The sequence below is a fragment of the Perna viridis genome, chromosome 1, assembly GCF_037379345.1.
Source record: "Perna viridis isolate PV_CMFRI_1.1 ecotype Kerala chromosome 1, ASM3737934v1, whole genome shotgun sequence".
Taxonomy (NCBI): domain Eukaryota; kingdom Metazoa; phylum Mollusca; class Bivalvia; order Mytilida; family Mytilidae; genus Perna; species Perna viridis.
The window spans coordinates 43,766,631-43,794,579 of NC_142445.1; the positions used below are offsets into that span (position 1 = coordinate 43,766,631).

Below are 27,949 nucleotides of genomic sequence, written 5' to 3' on the forward strand. Positions count from 1 at the left end.
CGAGTTACATCTTGTTAATAGTTTTTCTTATTCCATGAACTAACATTTTTGTTTGAACGGTGTATAATTTCCAAAACAACGATTAGGCACCTATATACTAGTAAATATCTATTCGGACAATAATTGTTTTATATATTTAGACTACCGATTATCATCGGCCAAGGTTATAAGCTCTATTTAAAGTTTTGTTTTCTTTAAATTTCCACCAAGGTTATCAATCTTCTTTTAGTATACTCTTACTAGCAGTTTTGCCAAATGTAATAGTGATTATAGCATGCTATTGCGTCATCAGCAAGTTTTCATCTTCAGTAATGTTGACAGATTTTGATGATCGACATAAAAATGATGCAATGATTTACCGGTTTAATTACGATTGGCTAAATAGCACACACCTATTTTCTACATGTGCATTAGAGCATTTCGGTGTTGGTTTTTCTTAACCTTTTAAAACTCTATAAAACTTAAATATTAGTTAATAGTCTTAATAGGTTTGAAGAGTGGTTGGAATAAACCGCAAAGAAAACCATGGGGCACACTGTTATGTGCGTTTGCACCGTATATTTTACCGCAATTGTAGGATGTGCATTTTCTTCTCCGAGATTCAGCTCAGGAGAAGGCCAGCAAAATGATTCTAGTTCAAGTTATACTGAAAAAGACAACGGAACGACTGTAGCAGATATTTCCACTAAAGTTTCTAATTATTCCGAGAACCGTGAGGACGGCAAAGATATTCACGTGACCCCTGAAATCGTGGACACCGGAGGAGGGACGGCAAATGAAACAATTTCCACCCCGATTAATGATCAAAATAACGCGTCAAATGCTACTGCGGATTTCTATATTGCGCCTGAGCAAATTCAGAGACTAATTCAAGAACGGCACCTAAATGCCATAAAAGATCAAATTTTAACGAAACTTCGTTTGCCATTTCCGCCAAAACTGAGAGGACCCATGCCACAGCTGCCGTTAGAGGAAATCGAGAAAGTCTACTTTGAATCGAACAACGACGGAACTTACAGACCGAATTCTCACTATTACGCCAACACAGTGAGAAAATTTATTCCAGGGAAAGACGGTAAGATAGTTTTTGTATGAACTACATGTACTTTATTAAATAAGATCAATGATATTTTTAAACGTATGAACGTTTTTAAAATGCTTCCGCGATGTGAACAGATTGTAGATGATAATTTGTATTCTCAAGGACGAACAATTAAAAGAAGTTGTATTCAGTAACCTATACACCAATCTTAGTCATAGGTTTAGTATCTAAAATCAGTTTTCACTTCATTGGTAGAAAAAAATCTAAAACTGTAGAATGATTAACGTTACAAGTTGTCAACGAAGGGGAAAACGGAAAACCTTCTTACCATCATAAAATACGCATTTTTTTTTCATTTTATGCTAGGTCGATGTAAAAAAGATACGAAACTTTAATGATAACACCCATTTAATGCACATGTGACAATCTCTAGATACTTTATATTGCAGAACCAGCAACTGTGACGAAGTATTTAGTAATTTAAAAATTGGTTGAAATGCATGTGCACTCTTACGCTATTTTTATTTCCGATAAAAAAAAATCACCACACTTACTCAGTACTGTTTTGTGCGAAAATATCTTCTAGATTTGAGTTGTTTCCTGTCAGTTCCACAAAAATGTATATTAACACTTGCCCGATTCCTACATTGTCCTATATTATAATAAGTACATAGCTGAGTTGAACAATTTTACCTGGATTTATGGCGTAGCTGACCAGTGACGTATAAGGACCGATGATCGACGAAACAAAGAACATATTAAGAATACATTAAACCCAGTTTATACCGTACATTGGTGTTTTGTTCCGTAAGACAGATTAACCTTTATAATTTAAACGTCTAGATATACGACATTCATACCTCTAACTTGTTTTTAGCTCACATGGCCGAAAGGCCATGTGAGCTTTTTCCATCAATATGTGTCCGTTGTCCGTCGTCGTTCGTTAACTTTTTCAAACATCTTCTCCTCTGAAACTACTGAATAGATTGTAACCAAACATTAGATGAATGTTCCTTAAGATTTTTTAACGATTTTTGTGTGGGGATTTTTTTATCTGAAAAAAAAAACCATGGCTATCATTACAAAAAATAAACCAGTGGGTCAAATTGCAGAATGTTGAAAATAACTCGAAAACAGTTGGGTCCAGCTAAAATCTGACTGAAGTAAAATTCTTCAACATAATAGGATGGACATATGCCGACATTTTCAGAAAGATCCGTTGACGATTGAATGTGTGATAGATCATGAAATGGATTTTCCCCCCGAATTTTACATTTCCAACATTGAAAATCGTCTCTTCTGATTCTGAAACTACTAGATGGATTGAAACAAAACTTAGCATGAATGTTATGTAGAACATTTTTGACAATCTATGTGTGGAGATTTTTGATCTTGCGAAAAACATGGCTGTCGATACTAAAAAAGACCATCGGAGTCAAATTGCAGAATTATGCAAATAACTAAAAAAAAGTTGGTTTTAGCAAAAAATGACGAGAATACAATTTTTCAGCATGATGAGTTGGATCTATACCGACATTTTCAGAAAGACCCGTAGACCGAATAATGAGTTATGGGGCCTGAAAAAGTTTTTTCCTCGAATTTTGCATTTCAAAGTTTAAAAATCTTCTCCTCTGAGGCTAATAGTAGGATGGATTGTAACCAAACACAGCATGAATGTTTATTAGGATATCCTTAACAATTTATGATCTGTCGAAAAAAAATGGCAAGGATTACAAAAATAATGAGGATTTGTGGAAATAATTCGAAAACCAATGGGTTTAGCCAAATTTTCACAGGCTAAAATTGTTCGGCATGGTTAGACGCAGACATATGCCGAAATTTTCATAAAGATTTGTTTCAAAGATGGTTGTTGGAGTTATTTCCCTGGAAGAGTTAAAATGACTATGCGAGGTTTTTTATAATATGAAAAAAACTAAGATGCTCGATCTCTATTGATTAAAAGATTCTTGTGACAATAGTACAGTAAGGCTTTAGAAAGCTTAAAGGACTTTTTGATCAGGTGAGCGATTCAGGCTCTCTAGAGCCTCTCTCTTTTTTTTTTTTTTTTTTTTTTTTTTTTTTTTAAATCAATTGATAATCAAAATAATATACTAGTAGTTTTTTTTATCGCACCTCATATCAAGGCAAGACCCCCATATCATTACCAGGAGTTTGTTTGAGGGTCGAGGGCTAATTTGTGGTGCGATATATAAAAGAAAACACATGATTTGGCGAGTGTGCGATTTGCCTGTGACGGTATGGGAAAGCAGGTGTAAGATAACTTTAAAGCCACATTCAATTAATAGGAAATCATTCCTTTTACTAGGGATATTGTCATCGGAGTAGGTAATGAATTTAATAAATTGAAAGAAAACTCAACATAACAACAGATGATACCTGATATGAATTTGTTATATAACAATGAGTTGCACGCTTTGTCTATCAGAATTTTAATAACGACCGTCTTAAATTTAATAGATAGTGCTTCCTATGATTTCCATTAATCTGCGTGAAAATAATGATGGTTTAGTATATTTAGTATGGGTATAATCTTTAGTTTTGTCGCCCTTTGGTCTATACAACCTACATAGTCACATAAAATGAGATTTTATTCTATTCTTCGCGGATACTAAAATACGTGTTTTTTTTCAGTAACGGACAAATGTTTAAAGAAATCTACTGGATGCTACCACTTTGATCTGCGTGGTAGAGTTGACCCTTCAGAAGTAAAAAAAGTACAGTTATGGATCTACAAATTATTCAACTATAATAACCAGTATATGGAAACATTTATTGTCTCTGAGTTGGGACGAATCAAAAGAAATAGAAATGTCCTGCGAATGAAAAACTTGGTAGAAAGGTATGAGACAACACAGAAATATGGATGGTTGAAAATTGATGTCACTAAGACAACAATGAAATGGCTTTTGAAACCAAGACTTAACCATGGGATGGCTGTTATTTGTAAGGATTGTCAACAAAAGAACTATAAAAGGATTTTCAGTACCAAGAATGAAACTCAACCATTTCTCGTCATAACTACCAGAAAAGCCCACAACAGGGGAAAACGTAGCCATGACAACCTGTGTACAGACAAGTCGACAGAATGCTGCCTCATGCCATTCACTATCAACTTCAGCGATATTGGATGGGACGCCATAGCCTACCCCCAGTCTATACCTGTCAACTACTGCAGAGGAAGTTGCCATGGTAATCTATTTTTGTTTATTGCATTTTGGTGATTATATTGATCGTTGTTGATTATAATTTGTCGTTGATCATCTTTACATCAACAGTGACCGTTTGCTTTTAGATTCTATGAGAAATATAGATTTTCTATTACATTTATTTCTCCACACGAAATAGTAGTTTTAGCGATCGTGCTAAAGCATTATTTTTACTGTCGAGGGTGGAAAAATCTTTTAAATCCAGACTTGGTTGAAGAATGAATGTTTTCTCCAATGGAAACTTGATGAAACTCGGGAAATATGAAATGGCGGAAAACTGCTTGCGGAAATAACTCACCTCTTCGGGTTGTTAAAAAATTACTAATTTAAAAAGGAGACCATGTTATTGTGCAAGTCATAAATATCGAAACTAATCTGTTAAATGTTCATGAACATTAAATTGAAACAAAATAATTTCCTTTTCTTGACTAATTAATCGCGATTTATACATATGGAATTTTGAATTTCCCGCGCCTATTCCCGACTTGCGTGTATTTATAAAATAACGATATGCTCGGACTCATGATTTAATTTCAGTTGTTACGCGTTCTACGATTGCATAGACATCTCATATACCAAATTTCATTTCGCATTGCCATCATAGACCGAACATATATTGCAGTCATTCCAAAAATGAAGACTGGTCTGCATTTAACACACAGCAAGACAAAGACTAAAACTACAACGTTTTTGATGTAGAAAATATTACGTAGAAATCAAGTCAAACAATACAAGGTTTGTTTTCATACCAAGTTTGGTTTCAATTGGTCAAGTAGTGTCAGAGGAGAAGATTTTTGAAAGAAATTTAGTGGATACAGGGAAGGTTCCGGCGGTTTGAACCACCACCTTGATTTCTTTGAAAATTTGAGTATTTTTATTGAGGAAATATTGACCATTCACAACCTGGAACTCCCACCTTTCCAAAATCTCTGAATCTGCGCCTAATCAGATACACATAAATGACAATATGTATAAAGATTTATGTTGTAAATAGCATTGTAAGAACATTATATTTTATTTCAGGCCGGTTGTCAATGACAACAAACCATACAAGTTTAATCCAGACCTACCGATGGTTAGCCGCCAACGACAAAGAAATGGAACAATTGACGCCATGTTGTGCGCCAGTGTCATTCTCCTCTCAATCTATTTTGTACTTTGATGGTGACAAATTACAGGAGACCAGGATACCAAATATGTCAGTGACTCGATGTGGGTGCATGTAACTTTACTTTGTATTGTCTTGTTGAATCTCTGTTTTATTTCCCCGAAAATGTTGATTTCGACGCTTTGTTTTAAAACTTTTTATTACGTTTTTCGTTTTTATGTTCAATTCTAAGCTGGTTTCTATCGATGCATTTTACACGCTCCTGTGTTTATTTTCAAGAAAAGCTACTATATAGACAAATATAGCAAATTTCTAATGATATTAATTTTCTTAAATTCTATTTTGTACTGGCACTACTTTCAGGATGTAGATATTTCTATTATTTACTCTATCAAACGCTCAAGATTTTATGTTTTTCAGCCCTGAGATATTGTTTACTGTACGGAAAGTTCTCTTAATAGAAAATTATGTACTTAATACCTCTTTTGTGTATGGACTTTTAAATTGATGACGTATCAAAATGCAAATGCAATGCAAATATTTTATCACGATGAATACTCAAGGATATTTTACTGTAATAGAAATGGCAAGTAACAATGCAGTGTAAATAGACTTACTCCGTTTATATTCAATGCAAAATATACATTTGTCCTTTTTTAAAAGTTTTGTGATTATTGGTTTGTGAGAAAATAAATGCGTATTTTTATATTAATTCCTTCTATTAAAAGCATTTTTACAACTTTTGTAAGTTTTTGAATGCCTCAGTACTAAAATACTTATGCATAATCATTGTTGACACACAGTGTTCAGAAGTGTGTTATCAAGATGAGTAGTTTGTAAGCATAAACTGCCGCAAACCAGGTTATAGTTCATTTCGTGTTAAGTCGAGGATACTTCCGCGAGGTAGGACCTGAGTAGAACAAAACTTTCCTCGCGAAATGTATGCGTAGTGCATACTCATCGACTATTCCAGGATCCATCTCGTGTAACCTGCTCTATCCTTATGAAACATGATCTCTCAAAATGCATATATGTCGACATTAGAAATGGAGTTAAAGAGGAAATTATATTCCCTCGAACCATCAATATTTTATACTAGGGCTGAGAAGGAGGATATAACCGAAAATGCATTACTTTTTTTAAAATAATAACTAGACTGTTAGCATACATCACTTTGAAAGCACCATAGAAACTTTCTGAAATAAATTTTCACTAAGAACAAAATAACTTCAAAATTTATATTACAGATATATTTCAACATGCTAAAGAATGATACTTCTGTTCTTGATTTAGACATTCTGGAGGGAGTGGAAAGTTCTGTTAAGATGATAGGTACATTTTTAAGATATGGTGTTTTTTTATAATGACCACGTGCGTTTTTATTTCTTTTAACTTAACAAGCCTACACCACACCTAGATGAAACTGCACTGTTTATAGAAGATATGTTTAAACGTCGTGGACACGGTTTTGAAAAATTTGACCGCTTGATTCTGCAGGGAGGGTCTGGCAAATTTTTGTGGAGTCAGAATATGTATTTCTAAAATAAAAAAAATCCATTTTAGAAAGGTATGTCGCTTTGTGCCAAGTTACCTCAATTTTGCCTTTAGTTTGCAAGCTTTAAAAGTCCAGAAGTCATTTTTTTTATCAACGTTATCTAAATAAACATAAAAAAGTAAATTTTGATTAGGTTATTGCTGTTAACTAGAAATTAAGAATCCAGAAAAAGAAGACCAATGCTACCCGAAAACACGGATATTTCCGTCGTTGATTCCTTTATTGTTCTGGATGTGAACATAGGTACCAGTATCGTATTGCATATCCAAAAACATGGATGCTATAAAAATATAGTGCATTTTCTTTTTGCCTCTCTACAAACTAATGTTTTGTCAAAAGATATGAACAATGACTTATAAAATAGAGCAAACATCACACTGGAAGATGAAGAACTTTTTAAGAGAAAATCTAACATAATATCATAAAAATGTTCCACTGAAAAGGTTGGTTTGGTGAGTGCAAAACGAAAGTGAAAGTAGGGAAAATGGCTATTTATAGTTCAAGACTACTTTTCTGTCCGATCTTCGTGGACTCACCCTATTTTCTTTGCGGGAAATTATTTTTTCACATGTCCTTAGAAATGCTACATAAGTAAAAGTTTTATTGAATCAATTTACACATTTTTTTTAAATCCTAAAAATATGCACTTCACTATAGAAGTCTATGGGAAAATTAATATGATACTGAGACCATAAACGTCATCTCCAGGATTCAGATAAACAAAGGTGGATTGTGTCCCCTGGTTCCACGTGGTCGAATCTCCAGAATAAGTACTCACGAGTTGAATGCCATTCTTTACTATTTGTGTTTGTATATCCTCAGTGTCGTGACTCATTATCACTACATTAAAGAAGTATAGGCCGGAGACAAGAGCTTTAAAAACTTCCGTAACTCTATCGTAACCAGACCCATGCCCATGGCAGCCGAGTATGTGGAAAGATCTTGGCTGGTATGTTTTAACCACAGAAGCCAAGTTGCTCACAATTCCAGGCGGGTTCAAAATAAAGAGAATTTTCACTAATCTACAATTTATTACGATTATACAGAAAATACATGTTACAGGATGAAAAGTTATTTTGACATCAGAAAATTACGAAAACTCACTTGTACGGTGCGCTCAATCAAGTTATCAAATTCCTTAATACGGATTGGATCCACATGGCACAGGGGAACAACACGACATGCATCAACAAGCGAGGAATTCTCCATATAGCGATAACTTAGTTATACTATAATCAACAATATAACCTTTAACCTCGGACCATTGTCCGGAACACAATAACTTCCTGTTAAGGCATGTCATACTAACGTCAATAATTCACAATAACCTCAGGCCATTGTCTGGAACCTCGGAACATATTGTCCGGAATACAAATACTTCCTGTTAAGGCAAGTATACGTCAAAACGTCAAAGAAACATCAACAATAACGAGTTAACTTCCAGTTACGGCAAGTTGCAACTCTCAAAAACAACATTCCTCTTGCATCACTTGTCTCCAAAAACACACAAAATAAATCCAATCTTACATTCAGTATGCCATCGTATATCCCTGAACATCAAGTTGGATCGGCCAAATATGCCAAGTCTCAAGTCTTTATTTGACTGGCTATCCCATTATATTCCACTACTTAATTTCAATCTTCAATTCCTCCCCCCCCTAAAAAAAAAACCAACTGAAAATTAAAGCCCTAATATACTGTTCAACACCAATTTAACACCAAGTATGCACCAAATATTTTAATTATCATATCTTACATAACTGATCTAAATTAAGCACCAATTCAACACCAACTTACTTAGCACCAACTTTCGATAAATCAAAATCTTTGACAACTACTTAAACAACATCCTACATGGGTAACATGATACCGTACTTCATCACCTTTCCTATAGCAAATCACTTAAAATTATAATAAACTTCTGGATATAAGACTAACGGTACAATGACTAAATCAAAATATGCTTATCAAGACATGCAACTAATTATCATGAAAATATACTCCTCTAAAATATCATGCGTTATAATAATGTAACTGTTGACTTTTATCTGGACACTTAACCTACCTGTTACCTGGTACATATTTCCAGCTTTTAAATGGGTTGCACATTTGTTTTTTAGTTTCTATGCATATTTAAAACCCAGCATAAAAATGAGGGTACATAGAATGTCTGTACACATCTCTTGTAAGCATATCTCATCATAAGCCATTAAAGGGATTTTGAAGACTTTATTGGAATGCAGATGTGCATGAATGGATACAGTGACTTTCGGGGAACTCCAAAGGGAGATAATACAACTGAAGGGTTTTACATGTTAAAACCTCGTAAGCGCAACTCCTCCTAAACCATTCAAAGGATTTCGATGAAACTTGTAGGAAAGGAATCTAGATAATGGAGATATTCCAACTTAAGTGTTTTACATGTTAAAACCTCGTAAGCATAACTACTTATTGTTTTTATTGGAATGCTGTGCATCATATGCAGATATCCATGAAGGAATATTGTTACTGTCGGGGAATGCAAAAGGAGAAAATTTAATGCACTGGTTATTTTTTCAACAGCATTTGAAGCGGTCTATTCGTGTGCAGACAAAAAGAAATAATTCTACTTCTTGTCATTCAGTTTTTAGATTTCCGCCTTAATGATTATTTAAATTTATTATTTAATGACTTGAAGTAACTGACTTTCAAGTTTTTTTCCATCACTTAAACTAATACACTTAAATTTGATGCCTATTTGCACAATTACAGCAGAAACAAGAGTTCAAACTACAGTCCCTGTTTTCCACAATAACAGATTTACATAGAACTCAAGACAAATGCTAGCCCTAATAAACTGATCAGCAATTCAAATAGCTTCCAACAATGGAAGACCAAATTACAAAATCAAGGCCTTAAACCAAATTTAAATCTAGTGAAAAACTGGGTCCTTTATATCGTATAAATGAATCAAGTGAAGTCCAAGACATAGGTCATAGAAATTGTTAACGTCCCGTTCAAGATAAGATGTGCCATTGAACCGCAATACTTAAGGAGGAAGACCTGGGGTAAGGGACATAACTCTTGAAATCAGAAATATGCTTGTATCACCATAGCCTTTCAATCTTTCATTTGAAACCGAATGAAATAAATCAAAGTTACTTTGATGCTTACTTAAGATTGATGTAAAATGGTGAATAAAAACGTTCAAATGATTTGTAAGAGTTGTGCCCCTTACCCTAGATCTACCTCTTTAAATAAGCTTAACATTTTACATTGGTTCTATTTTCAGGTAAGTTGTCTGAGACGTAAGATCAGCAAGTAGTATCAAAGTCTACTAATAATCAGCTAACAAAAAAGATACAGATATTGATCAAATGATACCATGAAGCAGTCATTGTTTAGCTCTAACATTTAAAACTGAACTTGTAAAAGGACTCGCTACTTAAATTAGCACCCATAGATGGTTATGACGCATTGCTGTCTAACAAGAAATTCTTTCCTTTCTTATTTTGGCGTTGAGTGTCAAGGAAACGTTTGTTGATTGGTTTTATTTTTTCTTGATTTAATAAGTATAATGAAAAGCCTTAACACTTTAATTCATGAACTATTTTTTAGAGTTGTATGTCTGTTGGGGTTTAACGTCCGAGCAGCAACATTTCAGCCATATTCAGACAATGAACATGAAATGGATGATAAAATGAACATGAAATGAAAAAAAGAAAGGATGGGTCACAAGGATAATATGGTCGACAAATTTTGATTGCCACTGGAAAAAGGGGGGATGGGTGAGGTCGGGCAATTTAGCCTCCTGTGGCGGAGCGCAAAGGTTCCTACTCCTATCGAATACCACAGCAGGGTTCTTCAACGTGCGAGGAACGTGGCATCTTTCCCAACACGCTGCACCGCTATGGTTTGCGTATTATAGCCTGACAACCCCAGCATGTAACACGCCAGGGGTACCCCATTCCACCACCTGGGGCACACATCCCAGTTGCTCTGTGGACAGAGCGCCTAGCCCCCGGCTAGGTTTCTGAGCACTATTTAGTCGCCTTATACGACAAGCTTAGCGCTGCTGCAGGCCTATTCTTTTAACACCCGGACCTGCACGGGGCTTTTAGAGCTGTATCATTTCTTTTTTTCCCTTGATTTGATAAGTAGAATGAAAAGCCTTCATATTTTATTATTAGTACTACTAATATAATATTAGTTGCATGATTTTAAACGTCAATTCCTCACTCATTCAAATAATCCATACAAAACAACGTTTCGAACAATTAATAAAACATTTGGACAAGGACTACCAGTAACATTCGTTATAATTTAAATTATAAGGAATTTTACTAATTTACAAACAGATTATGCTCAATAACTTGGTTTGGGTTAGTTTACACTTTGGAAAGCAAGATTATTTCGTATAACCTGTTTAAAATTTAGAAACATTTCTAAATAAGATGATACACAAATATTTTCATTTATAAATACTGATCGATATTTTCCTCATTAATACGCTTTTGGAAATTTAACTGTGTTGGTTATGTTCAACGCTTTAAGTAGCCGTCTTTTAAAAAAAAAAGCAGACAGGAGGTGATTCATGCATGTCAAAAACCACTGAATTAATTTTTATTTCTTATTCAGAATCAGTTACAGACAACATAATCAGTAGTCATAGTTTTTCATTTGGGTGTTGCGCATTTGAGATAATATTTATGTAGATTGTACAAAAAATTGACCATGGCATGAGGAATTGTTCTTGATTTTGTTCGATTTTGTTAATTTTAGTGGGAGATAAATGTATGATTTTCTCAAAAGTACAGATCTTAGTATGGGAAGGACAACCGTTACGTGAAAATATAGCATATGTAGATTGAAAAAAGCATTGTTTGTTCGGTGTGTTTTTCTTCGCAATGAATCAATTTAATGTGGACAGTGCGTGAATATTATATGGACTGGTACTTAATAGTATACTTATTGGTCTTTGAAGTTAAAAAAAACTGGGAACCTTTTTATTATACAATAATAACAGGATAGTTTATTAACATAGAAATACCACTCATATTAATATTGCAGATTTCGGCTCGCTGTAACTGCATTTCAAGTAGTAACCTCTCATCAGCGGCATAAGAACCAAATATACATAGGGAAATAAAAAAATACATAATAAAAAAATAAATTTCCTCGAAGTACTAAAAAAAATACTGAAACATGAAGCCAAATCCAGCACTAAGAACTTCTACCATGTGCAATACAAGGAATGAAGCCTTGGTGTTTTAGGGCTTCTGAATGTTGAATCAATGATATAAATCGGACCAGACAAGTCTGGATACCGGGCTAACTTTTATTACGAACCGTTATAGAACAAATACCTATACATGTATAACTTCACGATCTTCAGTTTTGCATTAGGGAAGAAAAAAAAACGATGATAGTAGTTTAACAAAAGAGTTAATTGCATTTCATGATATGATACATCTATTACTTTTAGAAAAGCTATTTTTTGTAAGTTTATATTAAGTTATATTGAAGTGCCATGTTCAGTCTAAATTACAATATAGTCTGTTGGATTTGCATGTATGAAACTGTCATTTTCAGTTATGTCTTTTTGATACAAATCTTCGATAATATGTTCGTTTTGGAGAGTTGAACTAGAAGTTTCATGTTCAGATGATATTTTCATAGCATTTTCTTTTGCTTTTTTCAAATAGGAATTTTCAGATTCCGACGTGCATTCCTGATTATTTGATGACAAATTATTGTTCGTTTCTATTAGCACGAAAGAGGTATACCCAATATTTGATCCATCTACGACATTAGTCGTCGTTTTATTTAGTTGTTCCTCGTCTGTTTGTGTGGTGAATGCTTCTGGTGCTTTAATATATGATAAACAGGACTGATCTAAGTCTTTTTCTTGTTTCTGGCATCGTTGTGTTTTACAGGGCGATTGCGTTGACTCAATACAGCCAGAATGACAACTTTTTTCTTTAAAGATGGCTAAACTAATATGATTTTGTGGTGTCTTTGACTGCACATTGCAATCGTTTTCAACACATGAAGAGAGAGCTTCATGTAATGTTTCAGTATGTTTTACATAGGAGTCTACATTATTTTCAATACTCGAACTCATGGGACCTGATGGAGATTGAGTATGCTGTAATTCATCAGGTTTAACAAATAAATTTGTCGGAAATCCAGTCTTTTTCGTAGAACATGTAGCGTTGGCAGACATCTGATCGGCAGTTATATAAGATTTGACAGAGCAGACATCGTTCGACGTTCTGTTTTCCTCCCTGAACGAAGTACACTTCTCCATTGAAATTCCATTATCATTTGGGGACAAAACTTCATAGCTATAGGCACAGTTTGTTTTTCGTCGATCCAGTGATACAATCTGCAACATTTGTTCCTGATTAGCATATGAATCATCTGTCATGGTTTGGGCACTCGAGAAGGAAATAAAGCCTTCATGAGTGTTTTTCGGACTTATCTCGTTTACGTTTACTTCTATGTCTTTTAAATAATCTAAATTCATGCTACTTGACAAAATTGATGTAATTGTTTTGTCATTCGAACTGATAACCTCATTTAACGAGTTAACTAAATAGTCGTCGCTGATTGATGCAAATTTTTCAGACTCATTTTTCCATTTGTTTGAATTTGAGATTGTCATTCTGTTTAAATCTGTCTTTTCATTAATCACACTTCTGTTTCCAACCTTTAAGAAAAAAGATGAATGTCTTAAAATTACCATAACTACTTAATACTGTTTATAAAAATGATGTATTTACACACCACAAAGATTTTCACAGTAAGCAAATTGAATGGAAATTATTCTGTTTGTATTTTCATATGATCAAATTTCAGTAGTAAATGCTTCCTGGTTGGATAGAAAATCATTTCATATACAAATTTTGTTATGTGGTTGTGACGTCATCAATACTCGATTTGCTCACTTGAAAATAATCTGTTTTTCCGGTAATTAAATGTGCATCGAGATTATTTCCTCATAGACAGGAAATAACTTTCTTTTGCAAACGGAATAAATACCTCGATTTCAACTTTCCAAATTTCATCTTGTGCAAAGAAGTTTTTCACAGCTTTAAATACTTCTGCAATTTTTTTTCTGAAACTAAAATTGAAGTAACATTTTCAGACTTTTTCATTTGGATAATGTATAATGTTAAATACGACCAAATTACAACCTCTTTCATTGTTGCAATATGGAATAATCAGTCACTCAATGAAACAAATGTAATGGAGATTTTTGTAATACATTCGTTTCCGTGTGTAAATTTTATGTTTTTAAATGCCTTCAAATATACTCCTTTTTAGTAAACAAGTAAGAAAATTATAGAACTTTCACTTCCGGCTGACATATTCTTATAAAATCATGAGGATACAGCCATCCTAAGTAAAAATAAGGAAACCATTAAGGTATTTAAATGGTTCAAGGTGCTATGTTTGCATCCTCTAAGTCAGCGGTAAAATCAATGTCACTCTTGCAGAAATAAAACAAAAAAATGGATTCAGATCAAAAATCGAAACAGCAGGTGAAAAATTTCATACCCTGATTTTATTTCACAAGAATTTATAACATGATTAAAAGGGGTTTGGGAAGGGGGGGGGGTAGATAGGTTGTGATGAACAGGAGTTACATGTAGCAGCTTGTTTCATATAAAGGAAACGTTTATTTCACACCAATCTCGAAACCCCTTAATCAGTCAGATCGACAACTAAATATGCGGGATCAAATTGGCATTACATGATAAATATTTCCTGAAAGAAACATACAAAGCAATAAAGCATCTTAGGAAGTGTTGAGGGTACAAAATGGGTACCCTTATTACATATCCCATATCTGAAACAACGGAGAAGTCTATGTTATGCTATTATGACCTCACTTAAAAAAAATCACGTATTCTGTAAATAGTGAACTGTAATGGAAGCTGGATGTTTAGCGCACTATAAAACCAACTTTTAGTTTAACGCACTTTAATTTTGAGGTTTGTACCCTGATGTTGTCATTGGTAATACGGACTGCCTATTTTTATCAGTTCGGTAATTTTGTTATTACCCTTCACTTGTAATATAACAAGTAAGGATATGGTGAATACTAGTATGTCAACAACTCCACCAAGATGAAAAATGACAGTTTTCATTGGTTTCAAATTTTTCATTTTTTGAGTTATGGGACTTAGAACACAAAAGTTTCTGGTTGCATCATGTGCTTTATTACAATAGTGTGTCCATATGAATAAGGATATTTTTGATTTTGTTCTTGCTAGGTATTTGCCATTAACAGGCAAATAGAGTGAATCTAAATTCAGACTTTTAGAAATATCACTTATTCAAAGACACGGATGGTTTGTAGTTTATTTCTGTATTCATTTCTTTTTATGGAACAATCAATTGTATAAATGACTATGTGTTTCAAATGACTCAGTCATACAGAATGACAGTTCAGGTTATCATTTTAAAACTCACTATTGATGAGAATTGAAATACTCTTGTCCCAAGAAGTTTCTTTTTTTTCGTGATGCAATACCAGTAAATGCACAATGTGCAGAACATTTGTCGTGGTTTCCAACTTTCCGGTTTTTACCCTGATATTGCAATTTAATTACACGGACTTTCCTTTTGACTTCTGACTAGATTTTATCAGCTCTGAAATGTTTTATTATCCATTTGGGTTTAATAATTCATCTGCTTGAGTTGGAGATTCAAAGATGTGACGAACAGTAAGACGGTTAGGCGGACAAGTCATCTTGTACACTATATACCACCTGTTTTGGGTTATGACTATAATAACATACATGCACGCTAGGTATACCTTTAGATAATCCCATGAAAAAATGATTTGATATTTGACCGAAACCAAAATCGTTGACAAAATATAATGAATAAATAAGTAAGTTACGTACCTGATACCCAAAACAATGACGAACACTACAAGTACAGGTATAACACCGTACATAATTTTCATATTCCTATCAGAACCTGTCTCGCTACGTACCCCTGAAACAAAAATCATGATATTACTCGGTATAAAACCAATTATGATAGACACGTCTCGGCATCTAGCTCACAAATATGGTCTTTTTGTATTGTTTAACACATGATATTCATGAAAGTTTTCTGACTATGTTGGCTTGATGCAATTATTACCAACTATTACTTACGCAAAATGATAAATGACAAAAACAATGATAAAGACATTTAAAACAAAGAAGGCATTACATGGCTTAGCTTTGTAAGAAACGAATAAGCGCAATACGGACAAAGTGAAACCGCAAAATAATAATCCTATCCCTTTAGAATGTAAGTAAATAATTTGTTTCATAAATAATAACTTTTTACATTTCAGGTATCTTTTCATTTGCAAATAAATAAATTATTTCCAATCTGTGTATTCAAAACCTACCGGATTTTGGATAATTAAATTCAACCTTTGGACCTTTTCCAAATCTGTATTGAGTATAATAGACCATCTCATACACTGTTCCTGGGGTGATATTCGTCAGTGTGATGTTACTTGTAGAACGTCTTGCTAGTATTGTAGAATTCCTCCAAGTTACATCTTAAAAAAGAATAACAAAAAATCAGGATCATAACATATCAATTTCCTAACCTTCAAAACAGTGTTTGATATTATCAATAAATATCAAATTTACCTAAATACAATTCGTTTTTTTTTATGAGACAAAATCTGTTTCCTTCACATGTTATAATATACACGGTCTGTAACTCGAATTTCTAGTATTCAAAATTTTAATGTCATTATTCTAACAATGTGCAAAATCTATTTATACAAGTTATCAAAATAAAACTTGTATACCTTTTCCAATTATTTTCAGGGTGAACTCTTGTATTAAAGACTATTAAGGTTTATTTTCTCTAACTTTTTTTTAAATCGCTTTGGATGTGTAAACTAAGGTTTAAAGAGTAATCAAGGGAACCATGATTCTTGCGGAAATAAAAAGAATGCAATCCTGGGACAAAGAACAGACACATTATCTTTTGTTTAATTTACACAATAAACTGATTATTTGATTTTTTTTACACAACCGATTGTCTATACACTATGAACCATTTTTTTGACGCAATGAACTGATTATTTGTACACAAAGAACCAATGCCTTGTACGCCATAAACCGATTGTTAGTACGCCATAAACCGATTGTTAGTACGCCAAAAATAGATTTTTTGTACACCTTAAATCGAAGTATTGGACATCATAGACAGATTGTACATTATAACAACTACCTTGATGTTGTTTATAGTGAAGTATATAGTAGAGTGGTCTGTATCCCAGTACCTGACAAAATGATGTCGGTATCATAACCGCCACAGAGTCAAAACCTATTTCTATTACTTTGGGTTTCATTACATGGAACTCTGTAACACGAAAAATACAGGAAACTGAAATTAGACTACACTACTGAATGAGGCAAACATTTGTACTGTTAAAAGTTTATTGATATTTATGTAATTAAGTTAAATATGATAGAAGTAAATTTATTTTCGCCAGCTTTACTTGAAAATGTTGAAAATATGGCTTCAAGTTATCAGAAGTTAATTTGTACTGAAGGGGAACATCTCTAACCTTCATGTAATAATTCATTAACCTCTTTTAAACAAGTGAACAATTAATAGATTTAAGTAATTCATGTGTTAACGTTTACCTTTTATAATTTGCTTGAATAAACAGTCTGCCCACACCACTCCTGATGAGTATTGTGCAATGGACAGAGCAACACCAAACTTCAAACTGTCAAAATCACGTCTAGGAAATTTCCATGATAAAGAAGAATTTGTTGATAGAACCCATTGAAGATTTTCCTAGAAAATGAATCATTATTATAACAACAGTAAACAATTTCAAGGGAAATAAATAAATGACAAGGAATCAAACAAGGAACTAGTAACACACACACACGCGCGCGCGTAAAAAAAAACTTGAAACATAACAAACATGCGCACAAATCACAAGTAATGTTAACTGCATGATAAAAATGAATCTTCTCGATCAAGTTGAATGGCAGTTCCCTTGTTATCATTGTCATGAATGAATCTTCTAGACTAACTTAAAATGAAAAATCTCTCCATTTTTATAGACTCAGATATAACATTTCTATTAAGTTCAAGTGACAATACAAGACCATACAATTGTTATGATGTTACCTCTTGATGATATTAAACGGAAATTCCCCTGTTTTTTTTTTTTTTTTTTTTTTTACATTTAACTCACCAGACAAATAACTCTGTTACTCTCATCTTTTGTTCCAACGCACCAGTAGTATGTCAAATTTACAGGGTCATTGAAAATTTTTTCAAGACTAATGTTAACATATCCAGTTTCTTTGTCAGCCTCTACAACGATGTCTTCCGGTTGTAGTAAGTCTAAATATCAGAGAAAAAAGACATGTAAAAAGAGTATTTGTAGATATATTTTTTTTATTATTCAAAGACTTAAGAATTACGCAGATTTGAACACCAATCGAAAGAAACAGTAGATTTATCTATATATTTGGTCTTTTCTGGAGTTCTAGAAGTCTATAAATTAAATAATAAAATATAAATATCCTCATTATTCAGCGACTTTGATTTACCTGGTTTCGGGTGAATTTCCAGTGTCGTTAAGTTATATGACCATCCGACGCTATTGCGAACAGTCGCTTCTACTTTAAATCTTGCCTTACTGTTGCTCCCACATGTGTTAAGTAATACAGTCTCTGTTCTATTTACAATGGTTGATTGAACACAATTGGTATTAAAATCTTTTAGTTCAATTTTGACTTGAGTTATATTTCCCTGAGCCAAATATCCATCAGGTACCTATAAATATAGGAGTCGTTTTTAAATATTATTTAACATTTAAATACCTCGTTATCTTTAATATTTTGATATTAGGGTTATGTCTTGGTTGTAACTTCTTCTTAATTGCAGACATGGTTTAACAAATTGTTTTTTTGTTGTTGTAGCACAGCTTTACACAGGACACATTGCAACATATGTTTTTCATATGTTAAGGACCGCCATGAAAAAAACATGTTTTTCTGACAAACAAATTAATTAATTAAAAACAATAAAATAAAAATAATATGGTAAACATTTGTTTTCCAAAGGATTTCATGAATGATTTTTTCGTATGTTTAAAAAAAACCCATAGAATTTCATGTATTTACCATGTGGTCCTTAAAATAAATTTCCATATGTTTGAGCCTGTGCTACATGTAAATAACATTATAGAAACTTAGTTTGACATTCAAATTTTAAAGACATTTATGCATAAATCCTCGGACTAGAGAAAGCATTTCTTGAAACTTTGAGCTAATATTTCTTTGTGTTCACAGGAATTGTATACGGACAGAACACACATATCACGTTAAAATTATTGCACTCGTCCCATTTCATTGTTTAAAACTACACTGAAGACAACAGTAAAAATGCCTTGTATTTTGATCTTGATTAAAAAAAGGAATTATACCAAACACTTTGAATAAATGTAAGAGCAAAATAATCTTCGTCATAAAAAGACAGTGTTTACGAAAAGGGTAATCCATTAATAAAGTTTTCTATCAAAAGGTACATAAAGTCTACGTATGCATTAGTGAATGATTATAAAAATGGTTATTTCTGATTCATATCATTACCTTAAGGTATATAAGTATCCAACTGTAACCCAGAACAAACCCATCGCTTGTCATCTCTGCCCCAGACAATGGAACTAAAACGATTCAATACATGGGAAGTTTTGATCTGCTTGTTCTGCTCACTTAATATAAAATCGAAGATTTATAACCTGAAATCTGCTTAGTAATACTTTTGCTAGTGACCGAATGCGATACTATAAACCACAAGTTACTAGCTTGATTAACTTAATTTACCCTATGATGATACCCAGTTTTTTCCACTCGATTTGATATCCATTGAAAAAATGGCTAGAAAGTCATGCGAATCATCATATAAATATGAAAGTGATTTTATCACTGATCTGTTTTGATAATCTATTTGTGTGTCATTTGCTTTTGTTATTGTATACCAGAAGCAACCTGACAAGTGTTCATCTCAAAATACATGTTAAAAGGAATTCCATCGCCATCTCACTGCATTATACTCGGAGCCTCATTGATTAAATTGTTTGTTTGTTAATGTAAATTAAAAACCGATCAATAGGATTTCGTCACAATACTGAACAACATACAATTATTACTCCTTGTGAAACTTAATTTTATTCCATGTTACAAAATAGTTGTTTATAATGCTTGAAGTTAGATGTCAATAAAGTGCAATTGCAAGTTCTAAAGAACAATTATGATAATGATAAGAAATGAAAGCGAGACAAATTATTTACCCACATAACCTGACCGAGCTTGTAGATCTACAAAGTCACTCCAAATGATAGAGTATTTAGGATGACATCGTACACGTATATTGTATTGAGCTCCAGGAACTATATTGTTTAACCTTTTCCTCACAACATCATTTCTATATTCTATTGTTTCCTATAAATATAAGATAATACTAAATAAAAGCTATATTAAACAGGCAATACCAGAAAGACATAAGGATATATCCAAAAGCCTTCAATTTGTTCAGTTTACTCAATACTTTTTAATAGTCCGTCAAGAAAATTGGATTCATTTACATTGACTTCAAAATAAATTTAAGATACTTAAATTTTGGACAGATTTAGATCACAGTTAAAACTTCCCTGATGATACATAATTAAATGACATTTTGATACCTGAAAAGATCTTAATTTTTTCAGGTAAATAGATGCAGTGATGGCGAAAACTGTTAATTGTCTACATGAGTTTTCTTTTTTCCTAAGCGATTTAATGTCAGGTAAGCAGAGTCATTTTATACTAACATTCTGATAAGTGAATTCCTGGTCGGTGGTCCAGTATAACACTTGGCATATAATTCTCATACTATCGTAATAAAAGGGCGGTGTTTCAAAAGTCCATTTTATGGTCATGTTGTGTGGTGAAGAATAAACCTTGGCATATTTTACTGGCTCCATTTTAACTGTAAGGAATCAAATCGAGATGAAATATCTTAACGTTGAATTCAATTTACTCCATTTACCTTTCCAATTGACGTCATTATTTTTGGAGTAATAAAATTCTAAAATAGCAAACAGTAAATAATGCACCTTATGTTTAGTTAAGTTTAAGTTGCTGATCCCCTTTTGTTTCTTTGTTCATGCTATTTTATGTTCATTGTTGTGTCTGTCTATTGCCCTGCCTTTTCCTTGTCCGATTATATTCATTTGATTTCCGCTGGAATCGTGGTTACCTTGATTACTCTTTTTCTATTTGCCACACAATAAGTAATTTAAAAATGTATAATAATACACATAAAAGAAAGACTTTAAATTAAACACACACACACACAAAGCACAAAGCACCGACTGTTATACGTTGCACATAAGTTCTTTAAAAAGCCGAAATTACAATAGAACGTATGATTTGATATTTCATTTTCTTGTCGTAAAGTTTATTGAATTCTTTAAGTTGTGTTTAATTTTGTTTTTAGGTCAACTGCAGTCTGCCCTGTGGTGCGAGGGTTTCCTAATTTAAGGACCCATGGGTGGCCTTGAGCTGATATTTTTCCTCCCAGTGGGCTTGTTGCCTGTTAAAATATTCACCATATCTATTTTAGTTATATTTATTTCTATTTTTTGAAAAAAAATATATTAGAAGTATTTTCTTAATATTATTTACCTAAGGATTCATTTATTGGAACCACAAATGAAGCCGTGGCTGTGGTTTTATCGTTACAAACTCCACGAATTTGAAAAATGTAAGTTTTGTAGTCATGGAAACATTTGTAATCAATCGAGTCACAATCTGTATTCTCAATGACCTGGTTACACTTCTGTTGAAGCTTTGGACATTTACCATAACTGACATCACATTGTTTCTGGTTGACATCTGAACAGTTGTAGTGATGTTCCGGGGAGTGAATTGTATGATAATCCCTATGATAAGATAAATATTAATTCATCGATAATGCCACGGTTTGTGTTTATTTTTTTTAAGTCGCTAATAGTGTCAGCGACTTCATGCACTCGTAATTTCTGTATTTAATATTCGCATTTGATTTGCATAAATTTGTAGTTATACGCCACATTATCTTGCAGGTCTTCGCCGTGTTCACCGCCACAGCGTTATAGTTCTAGCTTCATACAAGATACAAATGTACCCCTTAAATATCATACACGTGTGTTCTACGTGTGTTTCTTGCTTGTAAGAGAACGGGAAGTTCACATGATATGTTCGGTTACTTTAAACATTACCCAATTTCCGATTCAGGCACTGAGGCTAGTTACAAGACTATATAGGTCATATACATTAGCACGCCCCGATATTTATAAATATTTATTGCCAACTGCTTAATCTGGTTACTAAACTGATTCCCTGTTCAGTATCAAAAGCGACCCAAACTTCGCTACAACTTTAAAACATATCATACACATGTCTATGCTTGTATTAGAACGGGAAGTTTACATTTAAAGATAAAATGATCGGTTAGCATTGAATTTATGTAATGTTACCCAGTTTCCGATTCAAACACAAGCGTTCGTTACAATTAATTATATAATAGTCATTTATATTATCAGGACACCGATATCAATGTATAGCCATTCGGGTCATAACGGTTACGAAAGGGTACGCAATAATATCAAGGGAAACAATAAGTTAGCGGAAGTCACCCGAATATAGAGCATACCGCATTTGTACCGTTTCGGATGTTAAAAGTATGCCAAAATCAGTCACAGTAAATATTTGACTATTATCGACTTTGAAGAATATAGTCTTTGATTTTATAAAGAGAGCATTACCTTGTAGTGATGCACTGGGTATTATCATGCGGTTATACCCTCTTGACATTTAATTCTCCATTAATAAATATAAATAAATATAAGAAAAAAAAATGTTTTTAATGTCATTAAAAAAACTATATTTTAAAACTATCTTAAAATTGTTATTTAATCAAGTTAAATCTCACCTTAATTCATTTTTAAAGTAACCTCCCAGAAGTTCTCTAGAATTTAAGAATAACGCATAACTTTGTAAAAAAACATTTATATGGGTTTCCATATCAAACGACCCACATTTTTGTTCTTGCCTTGTAATAAAAAGAGGATCATAGGAGCCTGAATCGTTCACCTGGTTAGAGTTTGTCTTTCAAGAGCAATGCATTTAAGAATTTTGACTCAAGAAGACTTTGGTAGGACTTATCATAGGGATCATTTCAGCAATTGAAAAGTTCTTTCTATCTATCATAGTTTTCAAGATATTGGCTGAAAACTGTATCGTCATTTTTCATCGTTCAAGGGCAATAACTCTTACTAGGAGTCGCCTGACAGCTTTGATCCCTGAAACTTTAGGAGGCCTTATAATAAGGATTTTTTCCAACAATTGAAAGAGTTTGGCTAAACATAACGTTTTGGAGATATATGCGAAAAACCTCTGTCTGACTCCCATGTTCTATGATAAAAAATCTCCACATCAGTTCTATGCAGGATACCCCAAGAAACATTCCTACAAAGGTTGGTTCCAATTGGTCAGGTAGTGTCAGAAGAGAAGGTTATTGCAAGAAATAACATTGAAAACATCAAAAGAACGTTTAAAAAAGGGGCAATAACTCCAACATGGCTTTACAAATTAAAATGAAAATTTGACCACATATAGATCTCATCATGCTAAACACTCTTATTTATGTCAAAATTTAGCTAAACATAACGGTTTTGAAGGTATATGCGAAAAACTACTGTCTGACTATGTTATATTTTTAGTAACTGCGCCCATGTTTTACGACGGATAAAAAATCCCCACATCAGTTCTATGCAAGATACACCAAGGTGTACATTCTTATGTTTTCATCACAAGAACATATCTAACTATTTTTTAAAAACCTACGATGGTGGTTTTTTGCACCTTTACTGCTTAAAATGCTGTTTTTCAAAACGCAAAAAAGCGGAAAAAGTTATTTAAGCGTAACTTTTACGTATTACAATTGAAGTTTGTTATATCCAACGCAAAGTTGCAGAGATTTGATGTTTTTGACCCGTTCATGTATCTGAAACCTTGGTAACGCCTCGTTTTTTGCCGATTTACTTCAAACTTAGGTGAATGATTAGTAGCAATAAATTTCTTAGACGCTTTTCACAGACATTTGTCAATGGGCAATATTTTATTTGGACACACACAACTTTTAATGTTTCAAGAAGTTCGAGGCAGTTCTTTACCCGAGGTTGCTTTTATGGCTTTTTGATGATTTTGATTTTGATGATTGCTCAGTGTGAACAAAACGGCATATGAGATTGTCATACGTTGTATACGTGCTATAACCTTGGTTCCCTTGATTACTCTTGAATGAGGCATGCCAATTTCAAGGCCTGTCAGCTATGAAGCATAAATTCTATGAAATTGTAAGGCCTTGATTTAAACTTTTGACAGACATAGGTCGATGGGCAATATTTTATTTGGACACAAAAAGTTCGAGGCAATTCGTTACGGTGTATCCAGCTGCACCATGAAAACTGATTTGTTCATCGTGTCATGATTTTCCGTTCCTCTTTCGTCTGTTCCGGAATTTTTTCAGAGCAACTAGGCGGGTGTTTCTAGAAAAGCAGAGGACGCTTACCCTACCGGTGCACCTGGTCCATGCTCCAAGTTACTCATTTGCTCATTTGGCTCGGACGTCGTCCAGTATAAAAAAAGGTCCGAATCTGACGGCAGACCGAACACACTGTTGACTTGTAAGGCTGTGATGTTCCCAGATGGAAATGCTAGCACGCTCACATCTGGTATGGATAATTACAACAAAAAGTACCCAATAACACGTTCAGTCTGCAGATCAACTATTCCAGTACAAAAATTTGGACAATATTAAAGTAATCAAATCATGTTCCATTACTTTAAATGATATATTTGACTACAAATACGGTCGAATTCATGACAGATCAATCCGCCTAGTGCCTCCGAGGGTTTTCTTTTGTGTAACTAGAAAGGCTGAGGTGTTCCGATTGATCTCAATATATTATTACAAGCTTCTTTGAGATATCTAAGAAACATGACCATGGGAAACGTTTACAATCAATCAAATCTTATGCTATGACAACTTTTCATTCAATCCATACCTGTGTGATAGCTATGTGTTAGGTAAAGAGTAATCAAGGGAACCAAGGTTATAGCGGTAATCAAAAGAATGTAATCCAGAGACAAAGACCAGACATGGAAAACAGACATACACAACAAAGAACATAAAGTAACTAAAAGCATACATACAAAGTAACAAAAGTAAATGAGCAACTCGGACTCCACTAAAAACTGGGAGCATGGACCAGGTGCACCGGTAGTGTAAGCGTCCTCTGCATTTCTAGAAACATCCGCCGAGTTGCTCATAAAAAGTCAAGTCCGGGGTAGACGAACGAGGAAAGGTGGACTATGACCCGTTGAATAAATCAGTTTTCATGGTGTTGATGGATACACCATAACGATCCACGAGTTCATGATGACGACCATAAAACTTCTGTAGTGATGACTTCAATCTTGTAGCAACATAACCCTGTTCCAGAAGCCTATTTGTTAGAGTTCTAGCGCGATACAAACAAAAAGTCTGCGTAGTTTCGGCAAGCTCTGGCATAAAGTATGAGTTGTGATATGAACACAAAATGCATTAAAAACCCTAACTAAAGGCTTTTTTTCCAAATTGGCTCTCGCCTACATGTTAAAATTTGTTCTATGTGAAATATTCGAAAATATATGCAGTAAGAAAATTAAAAATGAAATATATTGCTTACGAAGCAAATTGTTGGCCTTTCAATCAATTGTCTTATCTTTCTTATTCCTATTTAAGAAAATAAAGTCCACAGTTAAACTGCATACCAAAAAAAGGTACTTACTTCAATCCATAATGAAATTTCCACGAAAGACAATCTGAGCTTACGAGCCATTCGCAATACACTTTCTGACTGTACATATAGACACAATCAAAGTACTCTGAAATAATTGTGAGGGTAAATTACTTATATGTAAACTTATGCTTAAATCTTCTATCACAGTTAATTTATATTGTCATATATGTTTCATTGTTTTTTTAATCACTTTTTATTTTGCAATCTAATATTCTTATTTCCTTCTTTAACTTGCAGATTTCAAAAATTAAAAAAAAAAAACAAAACAAAACAAAACAAAATAAATTGCGAAGACGAATTTGGTAAGCGTAACCCTTTGTTTTCTCTGTTCAACCAAGCGAAATTTTCAGACCTCAATTGTTACCAGTTAAGTGCAGTTTTGACTATACATTCCCATGTGTGGCTTTCTGTTAATAATTGCCATAACTCGACCTTTAGTGCACTGTATTTTGTTGACCTTAAAATTAAATATCGCTCTTTCAGGTAATTTGTGGATTTACACTTAAATAAATGTTATGGTATATACAAGGTTTTTTTTCTATCCTTCAGTTGATATGATATTCTGAAATGTATTTACCTACGTACCGATTTTGTCGTCATCATTAGTACGACTAAATACCAAGTTGTTTGTTATAGTTGAAGTTGTAACATCATGATTGAAAGGCATGTTGTTAACTGTTGTGGAAATCGTCAACGTAATGCATACGTAACCCAACCATGGGTTTAAATAAAATTCCATTTGCATGTAGTCAGCTTACGTCGTAAGAGAATACCAGCAGCGAATCTGATTCTCTATCTTAGCCACAAACAAATCTCTCGGACATCTAGTAATAAATAGTGCCCGGAAAGTAATTTATATTAGTAATAAAGAGGACTTTGACAAACAGGAATGGTTACTCTACTCCCAGACTTATAGTTCACAACATTGTTTTCATCGCTGTTGTATATTTAAACAATTGGTGACTAACACGAGTTTGACTCACGAAGACGCGGAAGTACCCACAATATTTACAATAAATATTTTGGACTTCCGGTACTTTTTATAATGCGGAATAATGAAATATTCTTAAAAATCAAATCGGTGTATATGGTTCATATCAAGGTTCAATTAAGTAGGACGGGGAAAGTTTTACATTTTCATTTGTTTAAAAGTTAATGATACAAAGGGTAAAATTATCCGAAAAGTGATGGTATTCATAACCTGTCTTACCTTTTCAGTTTTTTCATTGATACCGTTCGTTAATAACACGCCTTGTTAGTAATAAAATTACTTCAACAAACTTGAACAAAATGCAGAGAATAATTTTTCACCCCTCATCTCATGATAGTTGAAGACAAATATTGATAAATCCTATCCTTTGTTGTTTGTACGATATCTTTAGATAAAATATCTCCATTCAAGAGTGTGATAGGTTATAACACAAGTTTAAAATAAAGACAATAGTTTTGTTTCTTCACAGTTTTTAAACATGCAGCACAATATACACGACCATATTCTTATTATTTTAACGTTTACTGAGATAAGTAGAAAAGTAGAGGTCTTCGAGATTACTGAAATCAATTTTAAGACGCAGATTATTCTTGTTCATTTGGATTATCACCCCATTTCCTCACAAAAAATAAAATACTTGCAAAGAAAGACAGAGGTAGACGTAGAAAATAATAGTAGTAATAAGATCTATACTGCCACTACACTCCCGGAAGTAGAGACAGTGGAAAACCATAAATTTATGTTATTCTCTTTTGGTCTCTCTGCCAAAAATGATGATTGCGATTTTCCTTACCGCCTATGTACCGGATTCCTAACTCCACAAGAATCCAGACAAACAACGTCACAAAGCTGGATCTGCAAAATGTACCACCAAACCTATTTCAAAACTTTTAACAGCTGTCAAAGAGGGTCTGCAGACCTACAACAACAGTTGTTACTCCTGTACGGATATTAGTTCAATGTAGATCCTGAAAAATTAATGGATTTCCTTCCCCTTTTCGTCTACCCAGGACTTGACATTTTATAAGCAATTCGGTGGGTGTTTCTAAAAAATCAGTGGACGCTTACCCAACAAGTGCACCTGGTCCATGCTCCCAGTTTTTAATGGAGTACGAGTTG

At 33.4% G+C, this 27,949-nt stretch overlaps 2 protein-coding genes across 3 annotated transcripts; one reads left to right on the forward strand and one right to left on the reverse strand.

The window, feature by feature from the left end:
- Positions 1-241: 241 nt before the first annotated feature.
- On the forward strand, positions 242-6,116 carry LOC148628899 (growth/differentiation factor 8-like). The gene is made up of 3 exons (XM_088540415.1): positions 242-1,075; positions 3,695-4,252; positions 5,293-6,116. Exons 1-3 carry the CDS (start codon positions 526-528, stop codon positions 5,493-5,495), a joined length of 1,311 nt encoding a protein of 436 aa, XP_088396541.1. The 5' UTR covers positions 242-525; the 3' UTR covers positions 5,496-6,116.
- A 5,787-nt stretch (positions 6,117-11,903) lies between these two features.
- Positions 11,904-27,208, reverse strand: LOC148628900 (uncharacterized). Of its 2 annotated transcripts, XM_088540431.1 has the most exons (15): positions 27,050-27,208; positions 26,425-26,663; positions 25,828-25,924; positions 21,638-21,894; positions 20,782-20,939; positions 20,263-20,413; positions 19,562-19,635; positions 18,518-18,743; positions 18,157-18,308; positions 17,591-17,747; positions 17,172-17,303; positions 16,330-16,485; positions 15,830-15,923; positions 13,956-14,037; positions 11,904-13,623 (listed from the first exon to the last, which is right to left on the reverse strand). In XM_088540431.1, the coding sequence occupies exons 2-15, from the start codon at positions 26,582-26,584 to the stop codon at positions 12,451-12,453; spliced, it is 3,069 nt and encodes a 1,022-aa protein (XP_088396557.1). In that variant the 5' UTR covers positions 26,585-26,663; positions 27,050-27,208; the 3' UTR covers positions 11,904-12,450. The 2 variants fall into 2 exon arrangements, with proteins under 2 accessions (XP_088396557.1, XP_088396568.1); XM_088540442.1 differs by lacking the exon at positions 13,956-14,037 and having other exon boundaries at positions 13,459-13,623.
- Between the last annotated feature and the right edge of the window lie 741 nt (positions 27,209-27,949).